This window comes from Sorex araneus, chromosome 1 (genome assembly GCF_027595985.1).
Source record: "Sorex araneus isolate mSorAra2 chromosome 1, mSorAra2.pri, whole genome shotgun sequence".
Lineage (NCBI taxonomy): Eukaryota > Metazoa > Chordata > Mammalia > Eulipotyphla > Soricidae > Sorex > Sorex araneus.
The window spans coordinates 243,248,558-243,271,984 of record NC_073302.1 but is presented as its reverse complement, the minus strand read 5'-3'; the positions used below and the strand labels follow the sequence as shown (position 1 = coordinate 243,271,984).

General features: G+C 38.0%; 1 protein-coding gene across 3 annotated transcripts in view; it reads left to right on the top strand.

The window, feature by feature from the left end:
* Positions 1–23,427, top strand: part of ATP8A2 (ATPase phospholipid transporting 8A2) — a 651,431-nt gene that overhangs the window by 423,200 nt on the left and 204,804 nt on the right. For all 3 annotated transcript variants that reach the window (XM_055146569.1, XM_004604655.2, XM_055146669.1), the window contains exons 28-29: positions 13,358–13,432; positions 22,136–22,258. In XM_055146569.1, the coding sequence (XP_055002544.1) occupies positions 13,358–13,432; positions 22,136–22,258 (198 nt within the window). The remainder of the gene's footprint in view (positions 1–13,357; positions 13,433–22,135; positions 22,259–23,427) is intronic.

Here is a 23,427-nt window from a genome sequence, read left to right as displayed (position 1 = left end):
GTATATTATATGCATGTACACACAGGAAAATTATTCATACTTTAAAAAGAATAAAATCCTCATAATTACTACAGCATTGATGGACATGGAAGGTTTCATACTAAAAGGTCTAAGACGGTGTCAAAAGGACAAGTATTATATGGCTCCACTATATGCACTAAGTGGAGGAGCTAGGTTGAGACAGAAAAAAGGAGTGCCCAACAGCAGACATGCATGCTATTTATGGGATGAGTTTGGCTTGGTATGGAGGCGGATAGTCATGATGATTGTACAACCCTGTGAATGTACTTAAATGCCACCGAATTGGTTAAAATGGTGAATTTAATTGCAAAGTGAGATAAAGCTTTTCTGATTCCTTCAGTAGTATATGCATAGCTGCTTGCTCATTTTGTTTGTTATTTTGTTTTGGTTTGGGGTCACACCTGGCTGTGCTCAGGGCTTACTTATGGCTCTGCGCTCAGGAATCACTCCTGGCAGTGCTTGGGAGACCATATGGGGTGCAGGGGATTGAACCCAGGTTGACCGCGTGCAACACAATCAACCTGACCCCCATACTTGCTCACTTATTTAAAGAACATATGTCCAAGTGTCCTTCACAGTCTAAACCCAGCTCTTTCCTCTCACTTCCTTTCCCTTCCTTTCCTTTGTTCTAGGCACCTAGAAACTCACCTCTGATACAATTACATACAAGTTGTTCCCTCTGCCTTGAGGCCCTTTCTCCACTTGTTCATTCATAAGCTGTGTTGACTCCTATAGACAGAACCCATTTCTTTTTTTTTATTTAATAGTTTATTTTTAATTAGTGAGTCAACGTGAGGGTACAGTTACAGATTTATACATTTTTGTGCTCATGTTTCTCCCTTACAAAGTTTGATAACCCATCCCTTCACCAGTGCCCATTCTCCACCACCAGTAAACCCAACATCCCTCCCCCCCCGCCCCAGTCCCGTCTCCCCCCACTCACACTGCCACTATGGCAGGGTATTCCCTTTTGTTCTCTCTCTCTGATTAGGTGTTGTGACAGAACCCATTTCTTTCAAAGAATTTTTCCGTAGCTCTGATCCATCCAAAGTCCATTCCCCATCAGACTCAATTCTCAGCAGTCTCCTGTCCTCTCCTACGTAACACCTTTGTGTACTGCAATGTAGTCTGAAGCAGATTTTTAGCAAACAGTTAGTTGGGCCACTGATGTGATTCTTTTCTTACTTTCCTCCTCCCAGAGAGTAGACAAACCGATATTACTTCTCCCTCCCCCCCACGCCACCACCCCATTTTTAGGATAAGAAAAAGAAATTTCACACCTTACCCAGGCTACAGGTATTATGTGGCTGATGGAGGGAATGGAATAGTGTCAAAATACAGCTCTTTCCTTACGACCTTAAGTCTGTGGAGTCAGGCACTAAATCTTACTGTCAGCATGTGAACAGCATTATTTTATTGGTTATAAAACACGTGTTCTCAAATATTTGCCATAGGTTCTGCTCATAAATGAAAGGATCTTGTACATATTTCTGCTGCCCCTTCCATTATAAACCCCCTGCCACTGTTGCAACACCAGGAGGTTGGAAATAACCGTGTCATTAATGAAGGATAGCAGATCCCTACCAATGACCTCCAGATGAAAGACTCATTATTTCATTACTGGTCTCCAGAGCGATTTGGTCCCCTAGCACTGGAGCACAGGATTTGAACTGCAGAGTCTAAGCTTTGAGCTATAAAAAACAAATGTAGTCCTTGACACAATTTGGAGCAATTACATTCTATTGTGCCAAGAATTCCTTATTAAAAATCAATTTAATTGTGCGCCCACCATCTGGTTGGCATTATGGTCTTTTGTGGGAGGGGAAGGCTATTTTGTATTTACCTGATTTTCCATAGTATAAGCATGTAATTTTGAAGAAAGGGGAAAGTTTGGAGTACTAAAAAAATTAGTTATTAAGGAAACTTTAAAGCATTTACCAGACTACCCTTAACTTTTGAGCTATAAGATTCAGGTTCTTGCATCATTTGGGATTTTAATGGTAAAGAAAATTTTTAAATTAAAGTAAGAGATTTTATATGTACTTATCTTCATTTACTTGCACACAATAATTTCTCTTTTGTACTTTTGAAAATTGTAACTTCTTTAAACATAACAGATTGTTTTATTAATGTCTTGTGGATCTTTTTTAAATTCACATAACTAGGATGGTGAGATATGAGAAGTTTTATTTTTGATTGTCTTCTGGGTCAGTTTTGACCATATTAGCAAACAAATACATCTTAACTCAAAATATTGCAGAAAAAAATATTTAGAACACAGCAATTGAATTTTGTCATACAAAAATAGGAACATTTCTGCAGCCTGTTTTCAAAACCAATTTATACCCTAATCTAAAAATTATCTTTTAGCTTCATTACATGTGTTTGAGGCTAATGATTGGAATCATCTTCTTAATTTTTTGTTGTTTTTCTGATTATATGCTTACTTTTTTGGTTTTGATTACATGCCTATAGTTTTGTTGTTGTCGTTGTTCTGATTATGTGATTATTGTTTGGGGCGGGGGTCGGTTGTTTTGCTGGTCATATTTAGCGGAGCTCAGGGCTTTCTCCTGGCTCTGTGTTCAGAGATCAGTCCTGGTGGGGTTCTGAGGACGATGTGCAACGCTGAGGATTGAACATGGGTTAGCCTAGTGCAAGTCAAGTGTCTTTCAACTGCTATACTATTTCTCTGACCCCTGTAGGTGTATTTTTGAAATGTAACAATATTAAAATATGAGCAATGTTACAAGTTAGGCCATATTACTTTGATTCTGAATTGCTTTAATTTCAGTACTTTAAAAAATCATTTGTTGTTTAGGGTCTTCGGCCAGTAACTACATAAAGCATTTCATCTCTATGCCTTATGGTAATAATGCATATTTGTTAGGGTTGCTGTGAGGGTTATCTCGGGGTAGGGGGCTTATGGGGTACTCCCAGTTCTGTGTTCAATATTAGTAAAATTTAGAGTGTTGCAATATTTTTTATGTTACGAAGTGAGCATTAAATGCATGTTTGGTTTCACCAATACCTTCACAAACAACAAAAATGACACGTCTGCAAAATATATGGGATTTTTTCCCTCTATACATTCTTTTTCTTAAAGCTAAGTATTTTATTCTTGGGGTCTCTAAGGATGTTGCCTGTGTTTACATAGCAATTAAGTGCTTAAACAGGAATGAACCCTGTTTGGCCAATTCTTTGTTCTGTCTTCTGATCTCTTTTTTGTGACCTTTTTACTTTTAGTCTTCAATGTGACTGTTCTGTATGGTTTTTTTTTTTATTTAGCTCTGTCTGTATACCAAGCACTGTGCTAGCTGTGGGTATTTAATAGGAAGTGGAACCTCCATCATCTCTGTCTGTATCACTGTCACTGTCACTGTCACTGTCATCCCGTTACTCATCGATTTGCTCGAGCGGGCACCAGTAACGTCTCCATCTTGAGACTTGTTACTGTTTTTTAGCATACAGAATTTGCCATGGGTAGCTTGCCAGGCTCTGCCGTGAGGGCGAGATACTTTCGGTAGCTTGCCGGGCTCTGTGTATGTCTAACAAATGATGGGTTAGATAGGGACTAGTGCCATAAAAATTATGGAAAATGAAAAGCCGAGAGAGAAATGAGCATGTGGTAGAGTGATGAAGAAAACAAGTTCTTTTAATCCTTCTTTGTATAAGTTTTTGCATAATTTTCTACATTAAATTCTTTTAAGTTGAATGTTTACTTGTTTAATGTAGCAAATGACTAAATTTTTTAATGCCTCTGTTTCTGTTCAGGTTGTCAGTAGGAAAGGTTCAGAGACCCTTCCTTACCTTCCTTTTCACTCACAAGTGCTTGTAAATTTCATGGGATTTTGGTGTGGTTTTCTGAAAGATGAATCTTATACATATTACTCTGTAACTTTTTTGTTTCCTAGTCTTAAAAATGCCTTAGAAGTTTTATGAATAGGTGGTGTTTGCTGTGTACCTGTATACCCCAAGATGAAGCCCTGTTTGCTCTTCACAATAGCTGGCCCTTTGTACCATAATTTGTGGACAAAAGCATCCTGAGCTGTCTTGTGGGGGAGACTGGAGTGGTGGAGGAATGGGCCACACCTACCTGTGCTCAGGGCTTACTCCTGGCCTGGTGGGTTCCAGGGACCATAAGGTGGGCTGGGGATTGAACCAGTCAGTCAGGTACTATATTTCTGGCCCCACTTGAGCTATTTTTTAAGGATTTAACTGTGAAAGCTGCTACATCTACTGCTATTATTGTTAACTCTTGCTCTATAATAGCATCCCTCATTTTTAATCCCCTTGATTTCTGATTTATCTATTATCAGTTCAGCTATTTGTTTTGCATTTTCTTCAGTTCATTTAACACTATTATCTTGGCATGCATCCTTTCATTTACATATAAATAAGTTGAATGTGTTAAAAGATAAGTGCTTATGTTTCATTGACTTGGCTCCATTCAATCTATGAATAAAAAACTTTAGATTCTTCCCCCACCACATGCTTTTTGTTGTGTTTTGTTTTCTTTTAATATAAATACTGCCCAACAGAAAATGTTTTTATCCAGGTAGATGAGAAATGAATTTCTAAAAATAAAACTCTTCATGAAATGTATACTTATTTATTTTTTATCCAAATACATTTATTTTGCCAGATCAAATTCCAAAGAGATGATAGCAGTATTTTGACTCTGTAGATACCTTTAATTGCCAGGAAATAAACTCAGACTTTATGTGTGATCTGTAAATCATGATTTCTTTTTTGCTTCATTTCTCTACTGCAGGTCTTAGAGCAGGATAAAAGAAGGAATAGGCCCTCCCTCTCTTAAGTCAAATAATTATCTGTGAGGTATGTGTGCTGTGAGTTGGGTTGGGTGGCAGTGTGGCGGCCAGAGCCTCCAGACCGGAGTCTGAGCAATTAGCCAAGACAGTTACTGAACTTTTTTGGCAATGGGGCGGCCGTTAAAGCAAAGAGGAATCTTTTTCCAAGAAGGAAAAGCTATTTAATACGTTTGAGCCCATTTGCTCATAACAGCAGTTGCATGTGAAGGCCCAAACCCCAGGAGCTTGGCATGCTGGCTCTGCTTGGCAAGACTCCATCCCAGCTCACCAAGACTGAGACCAGGCAGAACCCAGCTCTCCCGCCTCCGCTAATTCATTTATTAGCATTCCTGGTTAATAGGGGAGTAAAGGCAGAGGGATAGAGCCCCCTATTAGTCCCAAGGAGGAAAAATGACTGGTTCTAAGCAAGCTGTGGTGCCAGTAACTGCACATCTGCATGGAGACCTCATGTCTATAGAGATGGCTTGATGTTTGGTATTTGCACTGTGGAACTGGGACCGCTGAACATGGCATTTCTGCTTAAGAATCAAACAGTGCTTTCTCACTCTTTGCATATGGATTAACAATACCTATGACTGATTTTGAGAAAGTCTGTCTCAAGGAGCCATCGTGTTCCTCTGTTATAATCAATAAATAAATGTAGAAACTTTCTACATTTGTATAAATATTTTTAAATGCAGTATGTTCTCATACTTTTTCCATTTCACCTATGGAAATCTTGCCAGAACTAAATCAAGTTTGAGGATTTGTCATGTAAGAAAGAAAACAGCTCATGGGTTTTAAAATTAGGAAGTGGGTTGTTTGGTTTGGTTTATTTTGGTAGACACTTTTTTCTCTTGACCAGATAAGGAGTTCTGATGAAAAAAATGTCCAAGCATTTAATGATGGGTTCTTTGAACAAAGATTGAAACTGGATTGAAACTGTTGGGAATGAGCTTGTTTATATTTTTAAAATATAATCAGTTGCACCTGCAACTGATAAAATTAAAGCAAACATGTCAAAAATCTCTGAAGAATCATGTGGCTAAGTCTGTGCCAACTTGGACAGAATAAGAATGCTGGCAGCTTGGATGGCCATATCCCCACACTCAGCTAATCAAGAATGTTAATCTGAAGTGAAGAGTGAAAAGGTTTGCATAGCTCAGAATTGGTAAGAGCAAAGGTTAATGCTGAGAAAGATGTGCAGTGTCTTAGGATTGCCCTCCCCTTTATTGTGATTTTCAAAAACTTGGGTGTCTTAGTTAAACCGAGTTTATTCTTAGTCTTTAAAGTAATTTCTCATTAATAAGTAATTCACAAAGATATGTTTCTGTTCTAGGGGTTCAGATTTGTGAAGTTTTGGATTCACATCCAACCCGTCTAGAGACTAGGGCCTGTGCTTCTTAAGTATGTGGTACAGGGACATGATTCTGAAAGAAAGGACATTTTTTTCTAAAGAAGGGATGCTTTCTGAGTCCACACCCCATACACACAAACATAACCCTGGCTGCCTTGCAGAATGTCACATCACATGTCACTATTTTGCTTCTGACAGACATGTTCCAGTCTGATCTCTAGTTTTATAGGAGTGACCTATCAATTTGTTTTACACAAACAGAGTTACTCAGTAGTGGCCCCATTGACATTTGCAGCTTATAATTGTTTGCTGTAGGATATTTCCCTGGGCATTTTTTGAGACTTGGCAGAATCTTTGACCCTACTCACTAACTGCCAGCAGCAACCTCCAAAAGGTCCTGGGCTTTGTCCAGTGTCTCCACAGTGTCTCGTGGTTAAGAATTACTACTTGAGAATTTCTTCAGGATACCACACAAGGCTGAGTCACCCCAGGACAACCTGGAAGGGGGTGGGTGAACCCCCACACCTGCCCTAACAAAGCCTGGGAAACTAAAAAACCTCCACATTCCACAATTGCTGCCATGATCTCAGCTGCATGTCACTGCTCATCAGGCCTCATCCAGAAATTAATTTGTTGAAAATCTCAGGTATGCGGGTTTTGTGACTTAAAACTCCAGCTTTCACGGGGTCAGGGTTGGGCTTCCTCCCCACCATCTTCCTGTACTTCCAGAAGCCCAGCAGTCATGCACACATCCCGAAGTCACCAGTCAGTTAAGAATTTAACTCTAGCTGTATCACCTCATTAAAAATTTTGGACATGTGTCCCTGAAGCACATGGCTGCAATTTTGGCTGCAAAACCTCTCAAATTCTATAATACAAATAAACCAATCAGCACACCAGATTGGATAGGATGTAATGTAGAAGTAACCAATCTTGATTAACAAAATATAAACACAGAAGGCCTAACCTGTAACAACATCTTAGTAATCTCTTATACAAGGGCTTAAGGGCTCTATGGTGAGATACAACAATCTTCACTAACTTTCTCCTAAGGAAACATTTTATGATCATTCTCTTAGCAAATTATTATAACAAGCTATGTAAAATAAATTATTGAGGGCCTGCTATTATTGGGGGCGGGCTCAAGGGGTGGTTGGGAAAATTTGAAATAGTGGTGGTGGGAAGGTGCAATGGTGGTGGGATTGGTGTTGAAATATTGAATGTCTATAACTAAACTAATGACTTAATAGAGTTATTTTTAAAAATGAATTACTACTTGGAGCACTTGTCTAAGTAGGCAAGAACATGCTTTAAAAGTAAAAATCATAGAAGAAGATACAATAAGTTTGCAACATATGGCCAAGAGATTATTTCTGATGTTTTTTCATTTTAATGATGTGGATCTACAGTATTTTGTATTAAAATTATTAAATATTTAACTTAGTTTTTCTTCTCATCACTGTTGCAGTGGTATGGTAGTACCGGTTGACTAGTGTGTTCAGTTATTTAATTGTACCTAGTTAAGATTGCTCAGGATATACCAAGGTTTCAATGCTTATATAACTGGTTGTAGAACTGGAGAGGTGGCACTCAGCTGACATGTGGGGTAGGTGCCATGGATCAAACTCATGGTCTCAAGCATGCAAGGCATGCACTCTTAACATTGAGTTACATCCCTAAGCCCTGGATTGTTTTTTTCAAATGTCTGGACAATGCTTCAGTATTATGAATGATGATAATTCATTTAACCAGCTTTCTGTGCATATCAGATTCTAATTTTTTTAAGTTTTCCAAATAATTTCTCAGTAAATATCCTTGCATTTTTATGTTAAATACTATGATCATATTAATAAGATATAGACTCTGTGCCTAAAAGTGCACAAGAAATCACATCAGGGCAGTGAAACATCTTGACCACTTTTGTGGTGGTGAAGGTGCACAGTAACTGTGTACATGAAAACATAAACATTAACAGTACTGTAAAAATGTGGCTCAAACTATGATAACAAAATACTATTTTATAAATATAGAACTGGGTTGGAGACATAGTACAGAAGGCAAAGTGCCTGCTATGCATGTGACTGAGACAGATGCAATCCTCGCCATCTCATATGGTCCTCAGAGCCCTGCCAGAAGTGATCCCTGAGTGCAGAGCCAGGAGTAATCTCCAAGCACTGCTAGACATAGCCCTCAAAAAAAAAAAAAGTGCAGAACTTCTGAATCAAGTGAAAAGTACTTCAAATATATTCACAGATAACGCTGTATTATTCAATAAGTAGGAGAGTAGCTATTTCCTGATTATCAAACTTGAGAGAAGCTATTTCCTGATATTATCAAACTAACAAATCTTTGCCCATTTGTTATTAAAAAGATGATAGAATGTTGTGTTACATGAACACATGTGTATGTTTAATTTATAAAACGTAATATATTCTTGGTTTTATTTTTGGGCCACTCCTGGAAGTGCTCAAGGGGTTTCCCCTTACTCTGCACTCCTGACAGTGTTTGGGAGACCATCTGGGATGCCAAGGATCGATCCCTGGTCAGCCTCATGCAAAGCAAGTGCCCTACCCTCTGTAATACCACTGTGTCCCGAGATTTTCTGTGTTTGCTTTTTGTTTTTTTCCTCTACAAACATATTTCATATATTGTTTGCCTATTTTCTCAACAGTTTTTGACTATTTTATTTCTTATTTGCAAGACTTTCTATATATACATATATGTATACCTGTATACATATATATGTATATATATGAGATTTTACCTTACAGAAATCTTACATAGATGTTACAAATATTTTGCTTTACATTTGTTGCATTTAACAATTTTCTTTCAATTTAATAATGAAATAACTTAATTGTTCAGGTATGCCCTTTAAAGTTTTTTTTATTTAATTACTGTAGTTTAGGTCAAAGATTTACAATAGTGTTAACATGTGTGGTTTTGATGTAGTAACGACACCTCGCTATCGCCAAAATGCCGGACACCCTCCACAACAGTCCTTATGTTACTTGTAGTCCAGCTCTTTTCTCTCCTCCATCCTCCATGGATTGCTAATCTTCATTTGTAATATAGGGTCATGTGTTTATCATCATTCAATACTATCTATTACCTTGTTTGGTTTCTTTGTATACCAAAAGATGATGAGATCATCCAGATTTGTCCTCCCTCTGACTTAGTTTGCTTAATATGACTCCCTCTACTTCCATTCGCATTGTAGCAAAAGGCAAGATTCATCTCTTATAGTTTGTAATAGTCAGGAGTTACTTCTTTGACCATTTGTCTGTCATTGGAGATTTGTGTTGTTTCCATATCCTGGCTATTATAACTAAGGACTGCAGTGATTATAAGTGTGCATACATCTATTTAAACTAATGTTTTTGTATTGGGGATAGTTAAGAAATGAAGTCACTGGGAAATACAGAAGCTCTTACTTTTTTTTCTCTTAGAAATCTCTGTACTATTTTACATAGACATTGAACCAGATAAAATCAGATGACATTCCCACCAAGTGAATGAGGGTTCTTTTTACTGCACATCCCCACCAATACTGTTTCTTTGTAGTTGTTTTGATGTATGCTAGTTTCACCCATGTGCATATTCTTACTGGTCTATCATTTTGATTTGCATTTCCCTAATAGTAAGTGAGAAAACATAGGCAGAACTCTTCAGGATAAAACACCTCAGGTGTATTTTCAATGATTCTACTGCATTGGCAAAGTAACAAAAACAAAAATAAATAGTGGAACTACACAGAACTTAAAATATTTTACATAGGCCAGAGACATAATGCATGGTTAAGTTGCTTTTTTTAAACGTGATTGACCCTGATTTTATCCTCAGCACCACACATCATCATCCAAGTAGTGCCAGGAATGACCCCTGTGCACAAAACCAGGAGTGTGAGCCAAAAACAAACCAAAAAGTGTTTTTACATGTCAAAAGAAACTGCGGCTAAAATACCCCATCAAATATTTTACACACAAAATATCTAATAAAGAACTAAATTATAATATATGTAAAGCTACTTAAGTGTGTCCTTTGGGGAAGGGTTGGCCATACCTATCAGTGCTCAGGTTTACTCCTGGCTCTGTGCTCAGAGATCACTCCTGGTGCTGCTCAAGGACCATATGCAGTGCCAATGTGACACATGCAAAGCAAGTGCTCTCTGAGCTGTCTCTCTCTAGCCCCTCAAATTTGTCCATTTTGTGTGCAATTTCTGGTTTTAATGTCTTACAGAGAGTAAGAAATAACTATTTAAGTGTGTTTTTTTCAGTGCTTTGAGTGTTTTTATATTTAACTATTCAAGCCATCTATAATTAATTTGAGCATATGAAGACCAAAATACAATATTTTTCTAGATTTGATTTTATTATATAATAAAGGGCATTCCAAACAAGCTTATTAAACAAACATTGTTGACATAATTGCCTCACTTGTGTGTAGAATTATAAAGTTGGATCCATGCTTGTTTCCCCCTGGCAATCAACAGAGACTCATTCTAGCTTAGAGTGGGAGGAGCAGTGTTGTCAGAGGTTAGGCCAGGACCTCCTCTATAGGGATTTGTATATAATGGGCACAAATTAGATGTTATTCAACTAGTATATCTTCTCATGTTTGTTTAACATTCTCTTGTATATGGTATATATTTTTCCTTTTTTTAATCCATGGAGTATTTATTTTTTATATCATATTTGGTATTACTTTTCCCATAACATTCAAAAAAATTTTTTTGCTTGAATAGAAGAGAAATATACAAGAGAAAATTAGATTAAGACCCTCAAATAAAATGTACAAATATATTTGAATAAGATATGTAAATAAGTTCTCATTGCAACAGAAGTTTGGATACAATATTAATTGCGATGGCCTTAAAATGGTAGGGAGGAATCTCTTTAAAATGGATGTTTGAAGGTTGCTTAACATTTTATTAGGTGTTGTAAAAAATATTTCATAGAACACAGTACAAACATCTGATTCTCCACCAACATTTTTTCACTGAGAAGAGCCAGGCTTCATGGGAACTTCTTTGCAGATAGTTTGAGTTTCAGACTTCAGCATGGATGAACATGCTGAGTTAAATGAGTCAGAGAGACAGGGGCAGATACAGAATGATCACACTCATTTGCAAGATATATATATATATTTTTAAAAAAAGATAGTATGAGAATAATACCTAATGACAGGTTAGGGACTGGTGTAGAACATTGCATGACTGAAACCAAATCATGAACAACTTTGTAGTTGTATCTCATGGTGACTCAATTTTTTTTTTTATTTTTGGGTCACACCCAGCAATGCTCAGGGATTACTCCTGGCTCATGCACTCAGGAATTACTCCCGGCAGTGCTGGGGGAACCATATGGGATGATTGGGATCAAACCCGGATTTGCCGCATGCAAGGCAAATGCCCTACCCGCTGTGCTATTGTTCCAGCCCTATAATGATTCAATTTTTAAAAATGTAAAAATTTAAAAAAATTAAACCTAACATGGCTACTCTGGTGGCAGGTGCAGGCATTGCATGCCTTAAACATTAGTATTAAATCTTAGTAAAAACAGGATTAAGAGTGAATTGTAGTATGGAAGGATATTAGAGGGTCACTAGTCAGATTTAAAAGTGTTCCTAGAACCTTTCTTGCTTTGGGGGCTATACCTGACATTGCTCAGTACTTCCTACTGCCTCCCTGCTTGTGGGTCACTTCTTATGGGGGGGGGTTAGGAGACCATACATGGTGCTAGGGTTTGAACTTGGTTTGGCCACATGCAACACAAGTATCTTACGTGCTATAGTTACTATCTCTCTATCCCTTAGAACTTTTTGAACTAAGAAATGAGATTGTGATAGCTATGGTTAGGAAAGAGTGGGGCGTTTGTCTTGCATGCAGCCAACCTGGGTTCTATTCCTCTGTCCCTCTTGGAGAGCCTGGCAAGCTACTGAGAGTATCCCACCCGCACAGCAGAGCATGGCAAGATTCCCGTGGCATATTCAATATGCCAAAAACAGCAGCAAGTCTCACAATGGAGGCGTTACTGGTGCCTGCTTAAGCAAATCGATGAACAACGGGACAACAGTGCTATGACATTTTGCAATTAAACTGAAGTCTTTCACTTGGTCTCACTGAGAACTGTTATGTCCCTATTTGTACCAAATATCATACTGGGTGGATTAATAAGGTCAGGGGAGAATTCATATCAAGAAATTGTAGTCTGATTGAGTTAAATCTAGTTTTTTTAAATATGATTCACTAAGTTGGAGAGTTGGTCTTAATATTTTATTATGTTGTTATAAGTGTTCTCTGTGTTCATTGAGTTTTACCATAAGTAGAATTGGTTTGTCTAAGGGGAATGCAGTGATAAACATGAGATACTTTTACAGAGTTTTATAGAGAAAACTCTGCACCCCCTATTCTGTAATAGCTCTAGTCTATGTCAGATTTTCACACATCCATCTCATGGCTTGCTCCTCTTCTGGCCTTCTTCTCTTCTCCATGTTCTCTCCTAATTATTCCTAAGTGACTGTGCCGCCTCTGAATAACTTAGTCCCTTGGTTATATCTGGATACTTGCTCTGTGCTTATTTTTATGCCATTCTTGATAATCAATGATAATCACAGCCTGATTGAAGACATGAATAATAGTCCCTACTCTCAATGTCACCCAAAGGATGATCTGAGTATGTTTCTTATCATTTTCTCTTGACCTTTGCTGATTGGTTGACATGTAAAGGGTCAATACATTGAGCTAAGAACACACAGGAGCAAACAACACAGATAGCCAACCAATAAGTGCCTGTTGTTTCTTCTTTTTTACTTTTTGAAAGTATGCAAGTTAACTTTGAGAAAAATCGAGACTCTGCCAAGTTAGTGAGAAATTATTGATACCAAATATATTAGATATATGTTGAACGTGATTGCTTTTCTCTGAATATAGGTATATTACTTCTTAACAGCAAAGTGAACCTTAAATTAAAATTTTCTTTGAGGATTGATATTCATGATATGGGGGTAGGGGATTTCTGTCTTATGAAACAACAACTGCTATCATCCTGTGTTCCGGGTGCCTCAGCAGCTGTGTCCAGTTGGTGGTCCACATTCCCCACTTTTTGTGCAGTGAATAGAAACGTTTAGGTCAATATTGATGTAAAACTTCATGAACTTTCTTCTCTTTCAGCTTTGGTTCGCCTTTGTTAATGGATTTTCTGGACAGATTTTATTTGAACGTTGGTGCATCGGCTTGTACAATGTGGTAAGCATTCTCCATCTCTATCTGATAGCTGCGGGACTTCAGTGACATTCCTTTACTGTTTATGTCTGGGAAGTGTATCTAAGTCAATCATCTGTATACATAGCAGGCAGCACAAATACATCTTTGGGGCCTTTGTTGCTGCGACATGTCCTGCAGAAGTCCAAACTCCCCACACATGGTTTCAATCATAGCAGATCATTCTTGAATAACCCCATGAAATTATTAACCCATATATCTTGATAATAGACCCTTGTTACCTCCTTACTAAATGCCTGGGCAGCGTTTTCATGTTTTTACTCAAGTAAAAATTTCTGAACTAGATCTAAACTCATTCCACTTGATAATTTTATTTCAAAAACATAGATTCCAACATCTAGTCTATGATTAGATGTACTTTCTTTTCTTTGTTTTTGTCCTCCACAAAAGAGTATCTGTCCTTGTGGAAGATGTTTGCTTCCCCATCTGGTGCTAAAATAATGAATTCTGACTGCCAGCTCCTGCGGTGAATGGTAATCAGCTTAGTTGGTACTTTTCATGGTTTTAGAGTTCTTGTTTCATTACTCAACTAATGAATTCAAAAACCAGAAGTAAATATAAACTATCCTAAAATGACTAAGTAGCAAGTCTGCTAGATGTTTTGCTCACAGAGAAAACTACAAGTTGGCTCATTTATTGAGCAACACTTTTAGGGCACCTTTGGAGCCTAACTGACATTGTTTGTCCTGTGGGAGATTTTACTCTGAGCAGTTTTCATAGATGGAAGTTACTAAACATGCAGTAATATCAATTGGGTTGCTATAAATATTTATAAACTTCATCTGCATTGAAGGCTGGATGTTCAAGTCATTCATGCACTTAAGCACTCCACTCCTCACCTCACTTCTTTTATTTATTTTTTTGAGTAGCCACTATACTAAGCACTAGGTATAAGTAAAGAAAATAACAGGTTGCCGAGACTTGTGGCCTATGTACCTCACAGGTTAGGAGGGCCAGATGTGGAGACTAAGGTTATACTAAGACAAATTTTAAATTTGAAATATTAGTGTCAGTAATGATGTGACTCACCACAAAATACATTATAACATCTCCCTTTCTAAATGCCATGCTCCAGGAGAAAAAGGTGACAGGTGGTGAGAGCAGGCCTAAATTGGTCCCTTTATCACCTGTGCTAACAGAGGTGCTGTTCTAACTGCCCGCCGCATAGATTGGGACTCAGAGACCACCCCTTGACCTACTAAAGGGAGAGCACAGACTATTAACTCTGTAGGACTGTAGAGTGCTTCAAGTCCATTAAAATTATGTAGTAGTTTAGGTGAAATGTTCTGGCTGACCCATCACGGTTTAGTGCAGGAAAGGGCCAGGGTGTTGTAGAGTTGACTCAACTCACATAAACCCATGCCTCCATACATAGTTTATAGTCAGGAAACCAAGACCTGGAGACTTTTTTCAAGCTAAACCAGAACTGGACTACATATTGCCTGGCATGCTCAGAAGAGATTTTAGCCCTGTTTTTCTGCTTAAGCTTGAGAGCTGAATTTTGGAATTTAGCTCCATGCAAACTTGGGCAAACTTGTATAGTGAGCCTACTATACAAAAGCTGCTGATTAGCTCTAAAGAAAATGGTGAGCAGACTGCTTACCTAAAAATAACCTAGGGACACTGGTGCTAGGAAATGTACACTGGTAGAGGGATGGGTGTTCGAGTACTGGATAACTGAAATCCTATCATGAACAGCTTTGTAATGGTCTGTTTCACAGTGATTCAATAAAAAAATAATTTAAAAAATGGGGCTGGAGCAATAGCACAACAGGTAGGGCATTTGCCTTGCATACGGCTGACCCGGGTTTGATTCCCAGCATCCCATATTGTCCCCTGAGTATCACCAGGTGTGATTCCTGAGCGCAGAGCCAGGAGTAACCCCTGAGCATTGCCAGATGTGATCCAACAAGCAAAATAAAAAATAATTAAAAAATAAAAAGTGTGTATTTGGCAATAAATTTTTTTTAAAAAATAAAACCGACAACTGGGATTTCTTTTATGATGCCAAGATCTAAGTCTCACCAGATTCAACAAAAATTTTCTCTGGGACACTACATTTTGAACAAGATTTTTCTGGTGGCAGTTAGGTGTGGTAAAGTTTGACCTTCGATGATCTTCAATCTCTAGAATTGAGACTGTATCATGAAGTTTGTATCCTCTAGACAATAGAGGTGAAAATAATGTGGTAGAGAAATAAGTTTGGGTCTGCTTCCTTCCTTCTTCCTTTAATTATCACTGGGAGTAACATGGTTACAATAGTGTTAAAAGTTATATTTTTGGTGTAGAAATTTGCTGTACTGCCACCAACAACATACAAAAGCCCCTTCACCATTGCCTTTATGTCACTTCTAATCCGTTTCTTTCTTTTCTATCTTCTACACCCCCATCCCTGTCACTTAGTTCTCTACTGAGATTCAGAGCTTGTTGTCATTGGAGATTGTCCATTGACAGTAGTAGAGAAGTGAGTGTTCTTACTTTGTTTTGCTTTGTTTCTTATAGATCACATGAGTTTAATCATCTGGTATTTGCCCTTCTTATTTATTTCATTTAACATGACTTCCTCTAAGTACATCTATGTTTTAGCAAATAACAAGCTTTCATCTTTGCTTTATTTTGGTGGGTGGCGCACACGTGGCGATGCTTCAGGGTTACTCCTGCTTCTGCACTCAGGAGTTACTCCTATCAGTGCTCAGGGTTGCCAGGGATGGAATTGGGTTGGCCACAGACAGGGCAAATACTATGCCCATTGGGCTATCACTCCAGCCACAGCTTTCATCTTTTCTTAGAGATGAATATTATTTTATCATGTTTATATTCCACAATTCCTTTTTCTACTTCGTTGTTGAGTGCTTGGATTGTTTCTAGACCTTAACTATTGTGAATAGAAGCAAATTTCATGGTGAAACAGCCCTACATTTCTATGGGATACACCAGCAAATGGTAAGAGAGAGTTGAGACATAAAATATTAGTGAAATGGGGTCAGAAGAATCATTGGCCTCCAGAGTTAATCATGCTGAAGGGTCTCCTTTGGAGAACATGGAGGTTTTCCCCTATGGAAATTGTTTTTGGTAATTGTTGGTTGAAATGAATGAAAACATAGAGGAAAGATGCAGAAAGAATACAAATAATTTCTATGTACCCAGAGTCGTGATTATTGACGTTTTGTTCATATTGCACCCTCTTTTAACATATATACATATACACATCTCCACTGGCACACATGCATGCACATGCCCTTTATTTTTAAAACAGTTAAAAATATGTTCAGGCCAGAGAGATAGTACAGCAAGTAAGACACTTGCCTTGCGTGGCCATCCTGGGTTCAATCTCTGGCACCCCATATGCACCCCACCAAGCACTGCCAAGATTAAGCCCTAAACACTGCCAAGTATGGCCCTATAATAATAATAATAATAATAATAATAATAATACTACATTCAGGTATCATGTCACTTTCTGCTTAATACTTTAGATATAGTTGCTAAGGCCACATGTTTTTTCTTTTTGGGTCACATCCGGTGATGCACAGGCGTTACTCCTGGCTCTGCACTCAGGAATTATTCCTGGCAGTGCTCAGGGGACCATATGGGATGCTGGGAATTGAACCTGGGTCAGCCATGTGCAAGGAAAAAGCCCTGCCCTCTGTAGGGCCAAATATTTTTTAATATAACCTGAGGTTAATGGTCAAAATCACAGAATTAAACATAGGTACTATACTATTATCTGATCTACATTTGTCTTTCTTCTAATTCTGTCGTTGTTCAATATTGCTTGTCCAGTAAATTTTTCCACTCTATGATCACTCTGAAGAGTCCTGTGTGGTATGAGGTGTCTGCCAATGATTCCCTTCTTCTGGGATGGATGCCCTTGCAGTTTTTTCAATCCTCTGGGTTTTCTTCTGTTCTTATTTTTTTCTGTGTGAGGCCAGTGAGAGTAGCAAACCATTATTCCTTAATTTAATTCTCAGAGAATAAACAACATAAAACTGACTGGAGAAGCCAGAGAGCTAGCACAGAGGTAGGGCACTTGCTCTGCATGCTGTCAACCTATGTTTGATTCCCCCATGCCACCTATGGTCCCCTGAGCCCCACTAGATGTCATCCCTGAGTGCAGAGTCAGGGGTGCACCCCAAGCATAGCCCCAAGTGTGGCCCCAAGACAAAACAAACAAAATATAAAAAAAACTGAGAATGTTTAAATCTCCCAAACTGATACGTGACTGCTTTATAATTAGATTTTCCTCCTATTCATAGTCAAAATTTTGTATCATTTTATTTTCTGGATAAAAATAGGTTAAGGTGGCCAAGGTTTATAAAATTGGCTGTAATCAAATGGATTTTATCATTTAAATAATGTAAAGGAATGACTTTCTGTTTCAGAAAATTTGTCCTTTTTAATTTTTTCAATCCAGCATAATTTGGAGAAAACTGGGAGGTACCTTCACAAATAGGCATAATATAAAATTCTAAATAACATATCTGCTTGGGATAAGCCTCATCCAGAAACTTATCTGTTGAGGAACTCAGGTAGGTGGGTTTTGTGATGAAATCTCCAGGCTTCTATGGAGTTGTGGATGGGCTACCTCCCCCGCCATTTCCCTATTCTTGCAGAAGCCTGGCAGCCATGCCCATGCACTACCTCTGGGCCAAATAAGCTCATTAACTGGTCATGATCCAGAGATTCATAAATAAATCTTGAAAGAGATCAACATTTAACTCTTGCTGTATTACGACATTAAAAATTTTTGAATCCCTGGAGCATTTGCAGCTGTGTGATATCTCAAACTTTACAGCACTGATGAACCAGGAGTAGCACACCACACTGGATGGATTATAAAGTAGAAGGCAACCAATTTCATGAAGAAAATATAAACACACAAAGCTTAACAGGTAATATGTTAGTAATGTCTTCTAGAAGACTTAATGGCTCCATGGTGAGAAACAACAATATTCACACACTGTCTCCTAAGGAAAATTTTTTGGATAATTTTTTAGTGAATTATAACAAGCAAAATAAAATATACTACTCAGGACTTGCTATTGGGGCAGTCTTGAAAGGTGGTTGGGGAAAATTGGAAAAAAGAGTGGTGGGAAGGTACACTGGTGGTGAAATTTGTGCTGGAATATTGGATGTAATAAATCATGAACAATTTTATAAAAATAAATAAACAAAAATAAAATATCTGCAGAGTTTAATAATGTGGCCAGAAAGGCCAAATACTCTCTAAAAATTACTGTATCAGCAAAATTTAAAAAAAAAACATAGTTCAGAAGTATTTGAGGCAATTCGGCTGCTAATCCCAAAATACGAATTCTAAGTAAAATAGGAAAGAAAGAAATCAACTAACTGTAATACAGACCACTTATGTAAAACCAGTAGCATATTGCTGTAAGTGGTAAAATCCTAGAGCTATTTTCTTTTAAATTAGAAATTATTCAAGGATGCCTGCCATCACTGTATAATTCAATTATTTTAAAATGGTCAACAACTGCCAAGAAAATTAAATAACTGTTCAAGTACTAGGGGAAATATAAACTATTTCTGTGCTTATCCAATGTACTAGCAAAAAAAAACTCTGATATAACTACAGTAGATCTAGAAAATCTAGATGAAAGCAATAAAGAACTACTAGAATTTCAATAAAATTTGATGAAGTATCCGATCTATAATAAATGCATTAATAAATAATTTTCAACTCTAGCTCTAAGGTCTTCTTTTACTCTAGCAATGAACACTTAGAAAAGCAAAGGAATTAATAACCCCTTTCAAAATTCCAATTGGTTGTACATTGCATAGAAATAATTTTCAAGTACCTATATTTTTAAAAAGTCAAAATCTTGTTGAAGTATACAAAACAAGATTTGAACATAAAGAAAGGCATACCATTTTCTTGGATAGAAAGACTAAATATTTCAAAATATTTGATTTCTTTAAAATCAATATGATAATATGGTTCCAAATATAATCCCAACAGGTGGTATTTGTAGCATAGGAAAGAAGTTTCATAAAATGATATTAAAGTGTAAATAGGATAAACAGATGTCTGAGAATAAGTATGCAAAATGCTCAAAAATGAACAAGAGTAGATTTCTAGATGCTTAGCAGCAGACTATAATAGAAAATTGCCACTGTAATGAATGAATGTGTGATAAATTGACAAATAAGCCAAAGACTCTAGAAATGCATCCCAATTATAGAGTATAGATTAATAATACGGGATAATCTAATTAACATCAAAGGTGGCATTTCATTTTATTGGAAATTTTTGAATTAAATGTGTTCTCAAAACTGACACTTTAATTAGAAAAAAAATTGGTCCTATGTTAAACCAGAGATAAATTCCAGATATATTAAAACTTAAAGTAAAAAGTAAAATTAAGATTTCCTGTAAGAAACTCCTGAAAACAACCATAAATATATTGAAACTCAGAAGCTTTTCTTGACTGTGTGCCTTAAAATGGCAAAGAAAACCATAAAGAAAGTCAATGGATAAAGCACATTTCAACCAAATTTTATAACATAAAATAGTTATCCATTAAACAGAACTTTATAAAAGGGATAAATAAACACAAAGATGGACAAAGGACAAGATTAGATATTTCACAGAATTGCAGATTTCAAATCAAGTGAAAAATATGTTCAAATTCACTGGTAATTTTTGAAAGTAGAATTTTTAAGAGTTAAGGCTCTTAAATTTTAAGACTGGAGAATACTAACTAGAACTTAATTGATTAAAAGAAAAATACCGATTGAAAGGGGATAAAAAGATTACAGTTATCCTCTAAGAGATACATTATTGGGATCTTTTTTGGAAAGCAACCAAACAGCATCTAGTGAAATTGAAAATACATTTTTCTTTTTACTCATCACCCCTACCTCTGGGAATTTTCCCCATACAAAGAGAAAGTATATGTTTCATAAGATAAGATTTTTTTTTAAACTACTCTTGGTGAGAACAAAGAACTTAAATAAAAATGAGTGCCTTTCTGTAGATTAATGATTGAAAAGATGAGGGTATATCCATGATATGAATTATTATGTGGACATGAAAAGAACTGCATTAGTGCCAAAACCAAGACAAATTTGAAGATTTCCCATAACATGTTGTTTAGTGTAAAAACTATGATGAAGAAAACGTGTATGATGTCTTATTTTTGTAGGACAGGTGATTACCACATAATCTACATATATGCGTGTGGTGTGCTAGAACTAAACAAGGTGAAAAAAATTTGGTAGGAGTGCTACCTTATTAGGCTAGTTAGGAGGATTTGAAGTGCAGGGAAGGCGAAGATTAAAATAGTAAGGGAAGAGAAAAAGACTAGCGGAAAAGGCTTGGGTGCAATAAAACATTTAAGCAAAACAGTGAGTTTCTGTGCCCTGTGTGCATGGTTCTGAGGCATTTGATAAGAGCCCTTCTTCCATTAAACAAATAACTGAGTCCAACAGTGCCTCCTATTTTCCTTGAGACCCATCATGTGCTGTGTGCTGCACCCCTAGGGCTGTGCTCTAGGCTGGAGGAACCTGAGTTTTATTGACCTTCCTTTCCCTCCTGAGCAGTGAAGTTTCCTGACTGTGTAATCCAGGTTTAGACCAAATAGAAGGATCTTCCACCCGTCCCTTAGCTGTACTGCCATGTCTATTCCCAGCCTCTTTCTCCCTCTGAAACTCAAAGCATGCCACACTGATATGGCGAACAGGTAGAAGGAAAGAAGAAGGAGAAAAAAAAATACAAGTTTTGGGAAAATGTTTCTCCTGAGAATGCTCTAGAGGTGGTTTGGTCTGTATACTACAGGTGGTTTGGTCACCTTCCCAATCCCATAGGATTGGCCAGCCATGCATTTATGCTTCAAAGTTTTATAAGGGGCGTGGTCTTCATGGTGAGTCCTTCAGCACTCCTATCACTCCTGTCAGCCTTCACATAGGCCCAATCGCTCCAGTCAGATAGGGTCCAATCAGTCATCCTTTCTTCACTTCCTCTCTCCTCCATCCCACCCGCATTCACCCCATGAGTAATTTTGCAGAATCCTCTAGTTTAGGGCTTTATCTGCTTTTTGCCCACTGTCACCTTCCCCATCTCTACAGGAGATAGCGATCCCAGAGTTCAGCAGCCTCCTGCTGTGTTTCCTTTTTTTTTCTGCCTCTGTGTTTAAAAGTCTGGATTTCTGATGCTCATCACAGATTCTGGCCCCTAATGTATTCCCAATAAATGTCTGCCAAATGAATGAACGGATGAAGTGCACTGTGCTTCCTGAAACTTGAGAATACAACCAGGGATGGGGAAGTTGTAAAATGGTAGCACTGAGGGCAAACACAACACTTCCCCCAAGTGGGACTGTAGTGTGATCCTAAATCACCACTCTCATTTATGAAGGAAGGGGGTTGTTCATTTAACAAGATTTCATGGCTAATCAAGTTGTTTATGATGTTGTTTCTGCACGTCCTGATACTTGTTTCATGCCTGATACTTGTCTTAAGTCACAATGGGAAACGGTCTTCGCTTTATTTTGCTGGATCGGGAGGGTGTCTGGGTTGTGGTGCATCACTGGCTGTCAGGTTTGGACTCGACTGAAAATGAAGTCATCATTCTGTAGCACTAAAACCCTTCCACTGTGCGAGATGAAAAGAGGAAATGTCTCTCTTAATGGCTCATTGTTCTCCATGCAGATTTTCACCGCCTTACCACCTTTTACCCTGGGAATCTTTGAGAGGTCTTGCACTCAGGAGAGCATGCTCAGGTTTCCACAGCTCTACAAAATCACCCAGAATGCTGAAGGCTTCAACACAAAGGTAAATGAAATGTTATTAGCATGTTGTCTCCTCAAAGGCCTGGTCCCTACCTTTTGTCTTCCAACTCCACTTAATCTGCCTGTGATATAGCGGAAGCTTTAGAAAGGGCTCTTGAAAAGCCAGCAGAGCAAGGCCAGTGGATTAAAAATGTGGAGTCAGACAGGGAGATAGTTTCCACCTGGCACTCAGCACTTCCTTCCACCTTTCCTCCTTTTGTCCACTCCACCCAGGTCCGAGATGCTGCTGTGGGCAGCAGTGTCCTTGGGCACAGTTCACTCAGGATCACAGTTTCCTATGGCTCTTTCCTAAGGCCCTTCATTGTGGTGGGCTAAGAGCTCACCTCAACAGAGTCCTCTTGCCATTTTACTTAAAAAGAAAATGTTTCTTTAGCTAGTGAGTAAAATCAGCCAGATCTGAACCCAAATCTGAGTGCTTATGTGAGTTTGTTGTTTTGGTTTTTTTTTCCCAATCTAGAGACTCAGAAAAGAGAAAGTTTCCAGGCAAAACCTTAGAGTGGGGCATCCTAAGATGACCCAAGCATAGAAGGCTGGGTTGGGTGTCCTAGAAACTCTGCTGCCATGAGTGGCTAAGGGGATCTTGCCCAGCTGTCAGTTCCACCTTGAGTGGTCAAGCTTCAAAGTCATTCCCCAAAGGAAAGGGCATGCACCTGGCTCCCTGACTTGGCAGAGGAATCAAAGACTTGAAAGCACCTACATTATCATATTCTGCTTTAGGACTTGGGCAGGAGGGGATTAAGAAATTTCAAAAGGTTCTTTGCTCAGCTAGGTTAAAGTATGGGATCCCATTTATGTGCATGATTGATTAGCTTAGTGTATCAATATTGAGGCACAGGTAGTACTTAGTAAAGAGAAAAAAAATCTCTGAAGGCTTCACTTGAGCTAGGTTTTGTAGACCACCATCCTTCAGAGCCGTTTTACTCTGTAGGGCATGAAAGGCATGTTCAAGACCAAGGCAATGAAAAAGGATCCTGTTGCTAGACATAGTAGTTTCCATATAAGGAGACTTAGGGTTAAATGTAGTTCAGTCTTTGCTTACTATGATTCCATCTATGGAAGATGTGACTTGGTCTTTTTTGAATTTTTTACATCAGTCAAATCTGTATCCGTGGCATATTCAATATGCCAAAGACAGTGACAAGTCTCGCGATG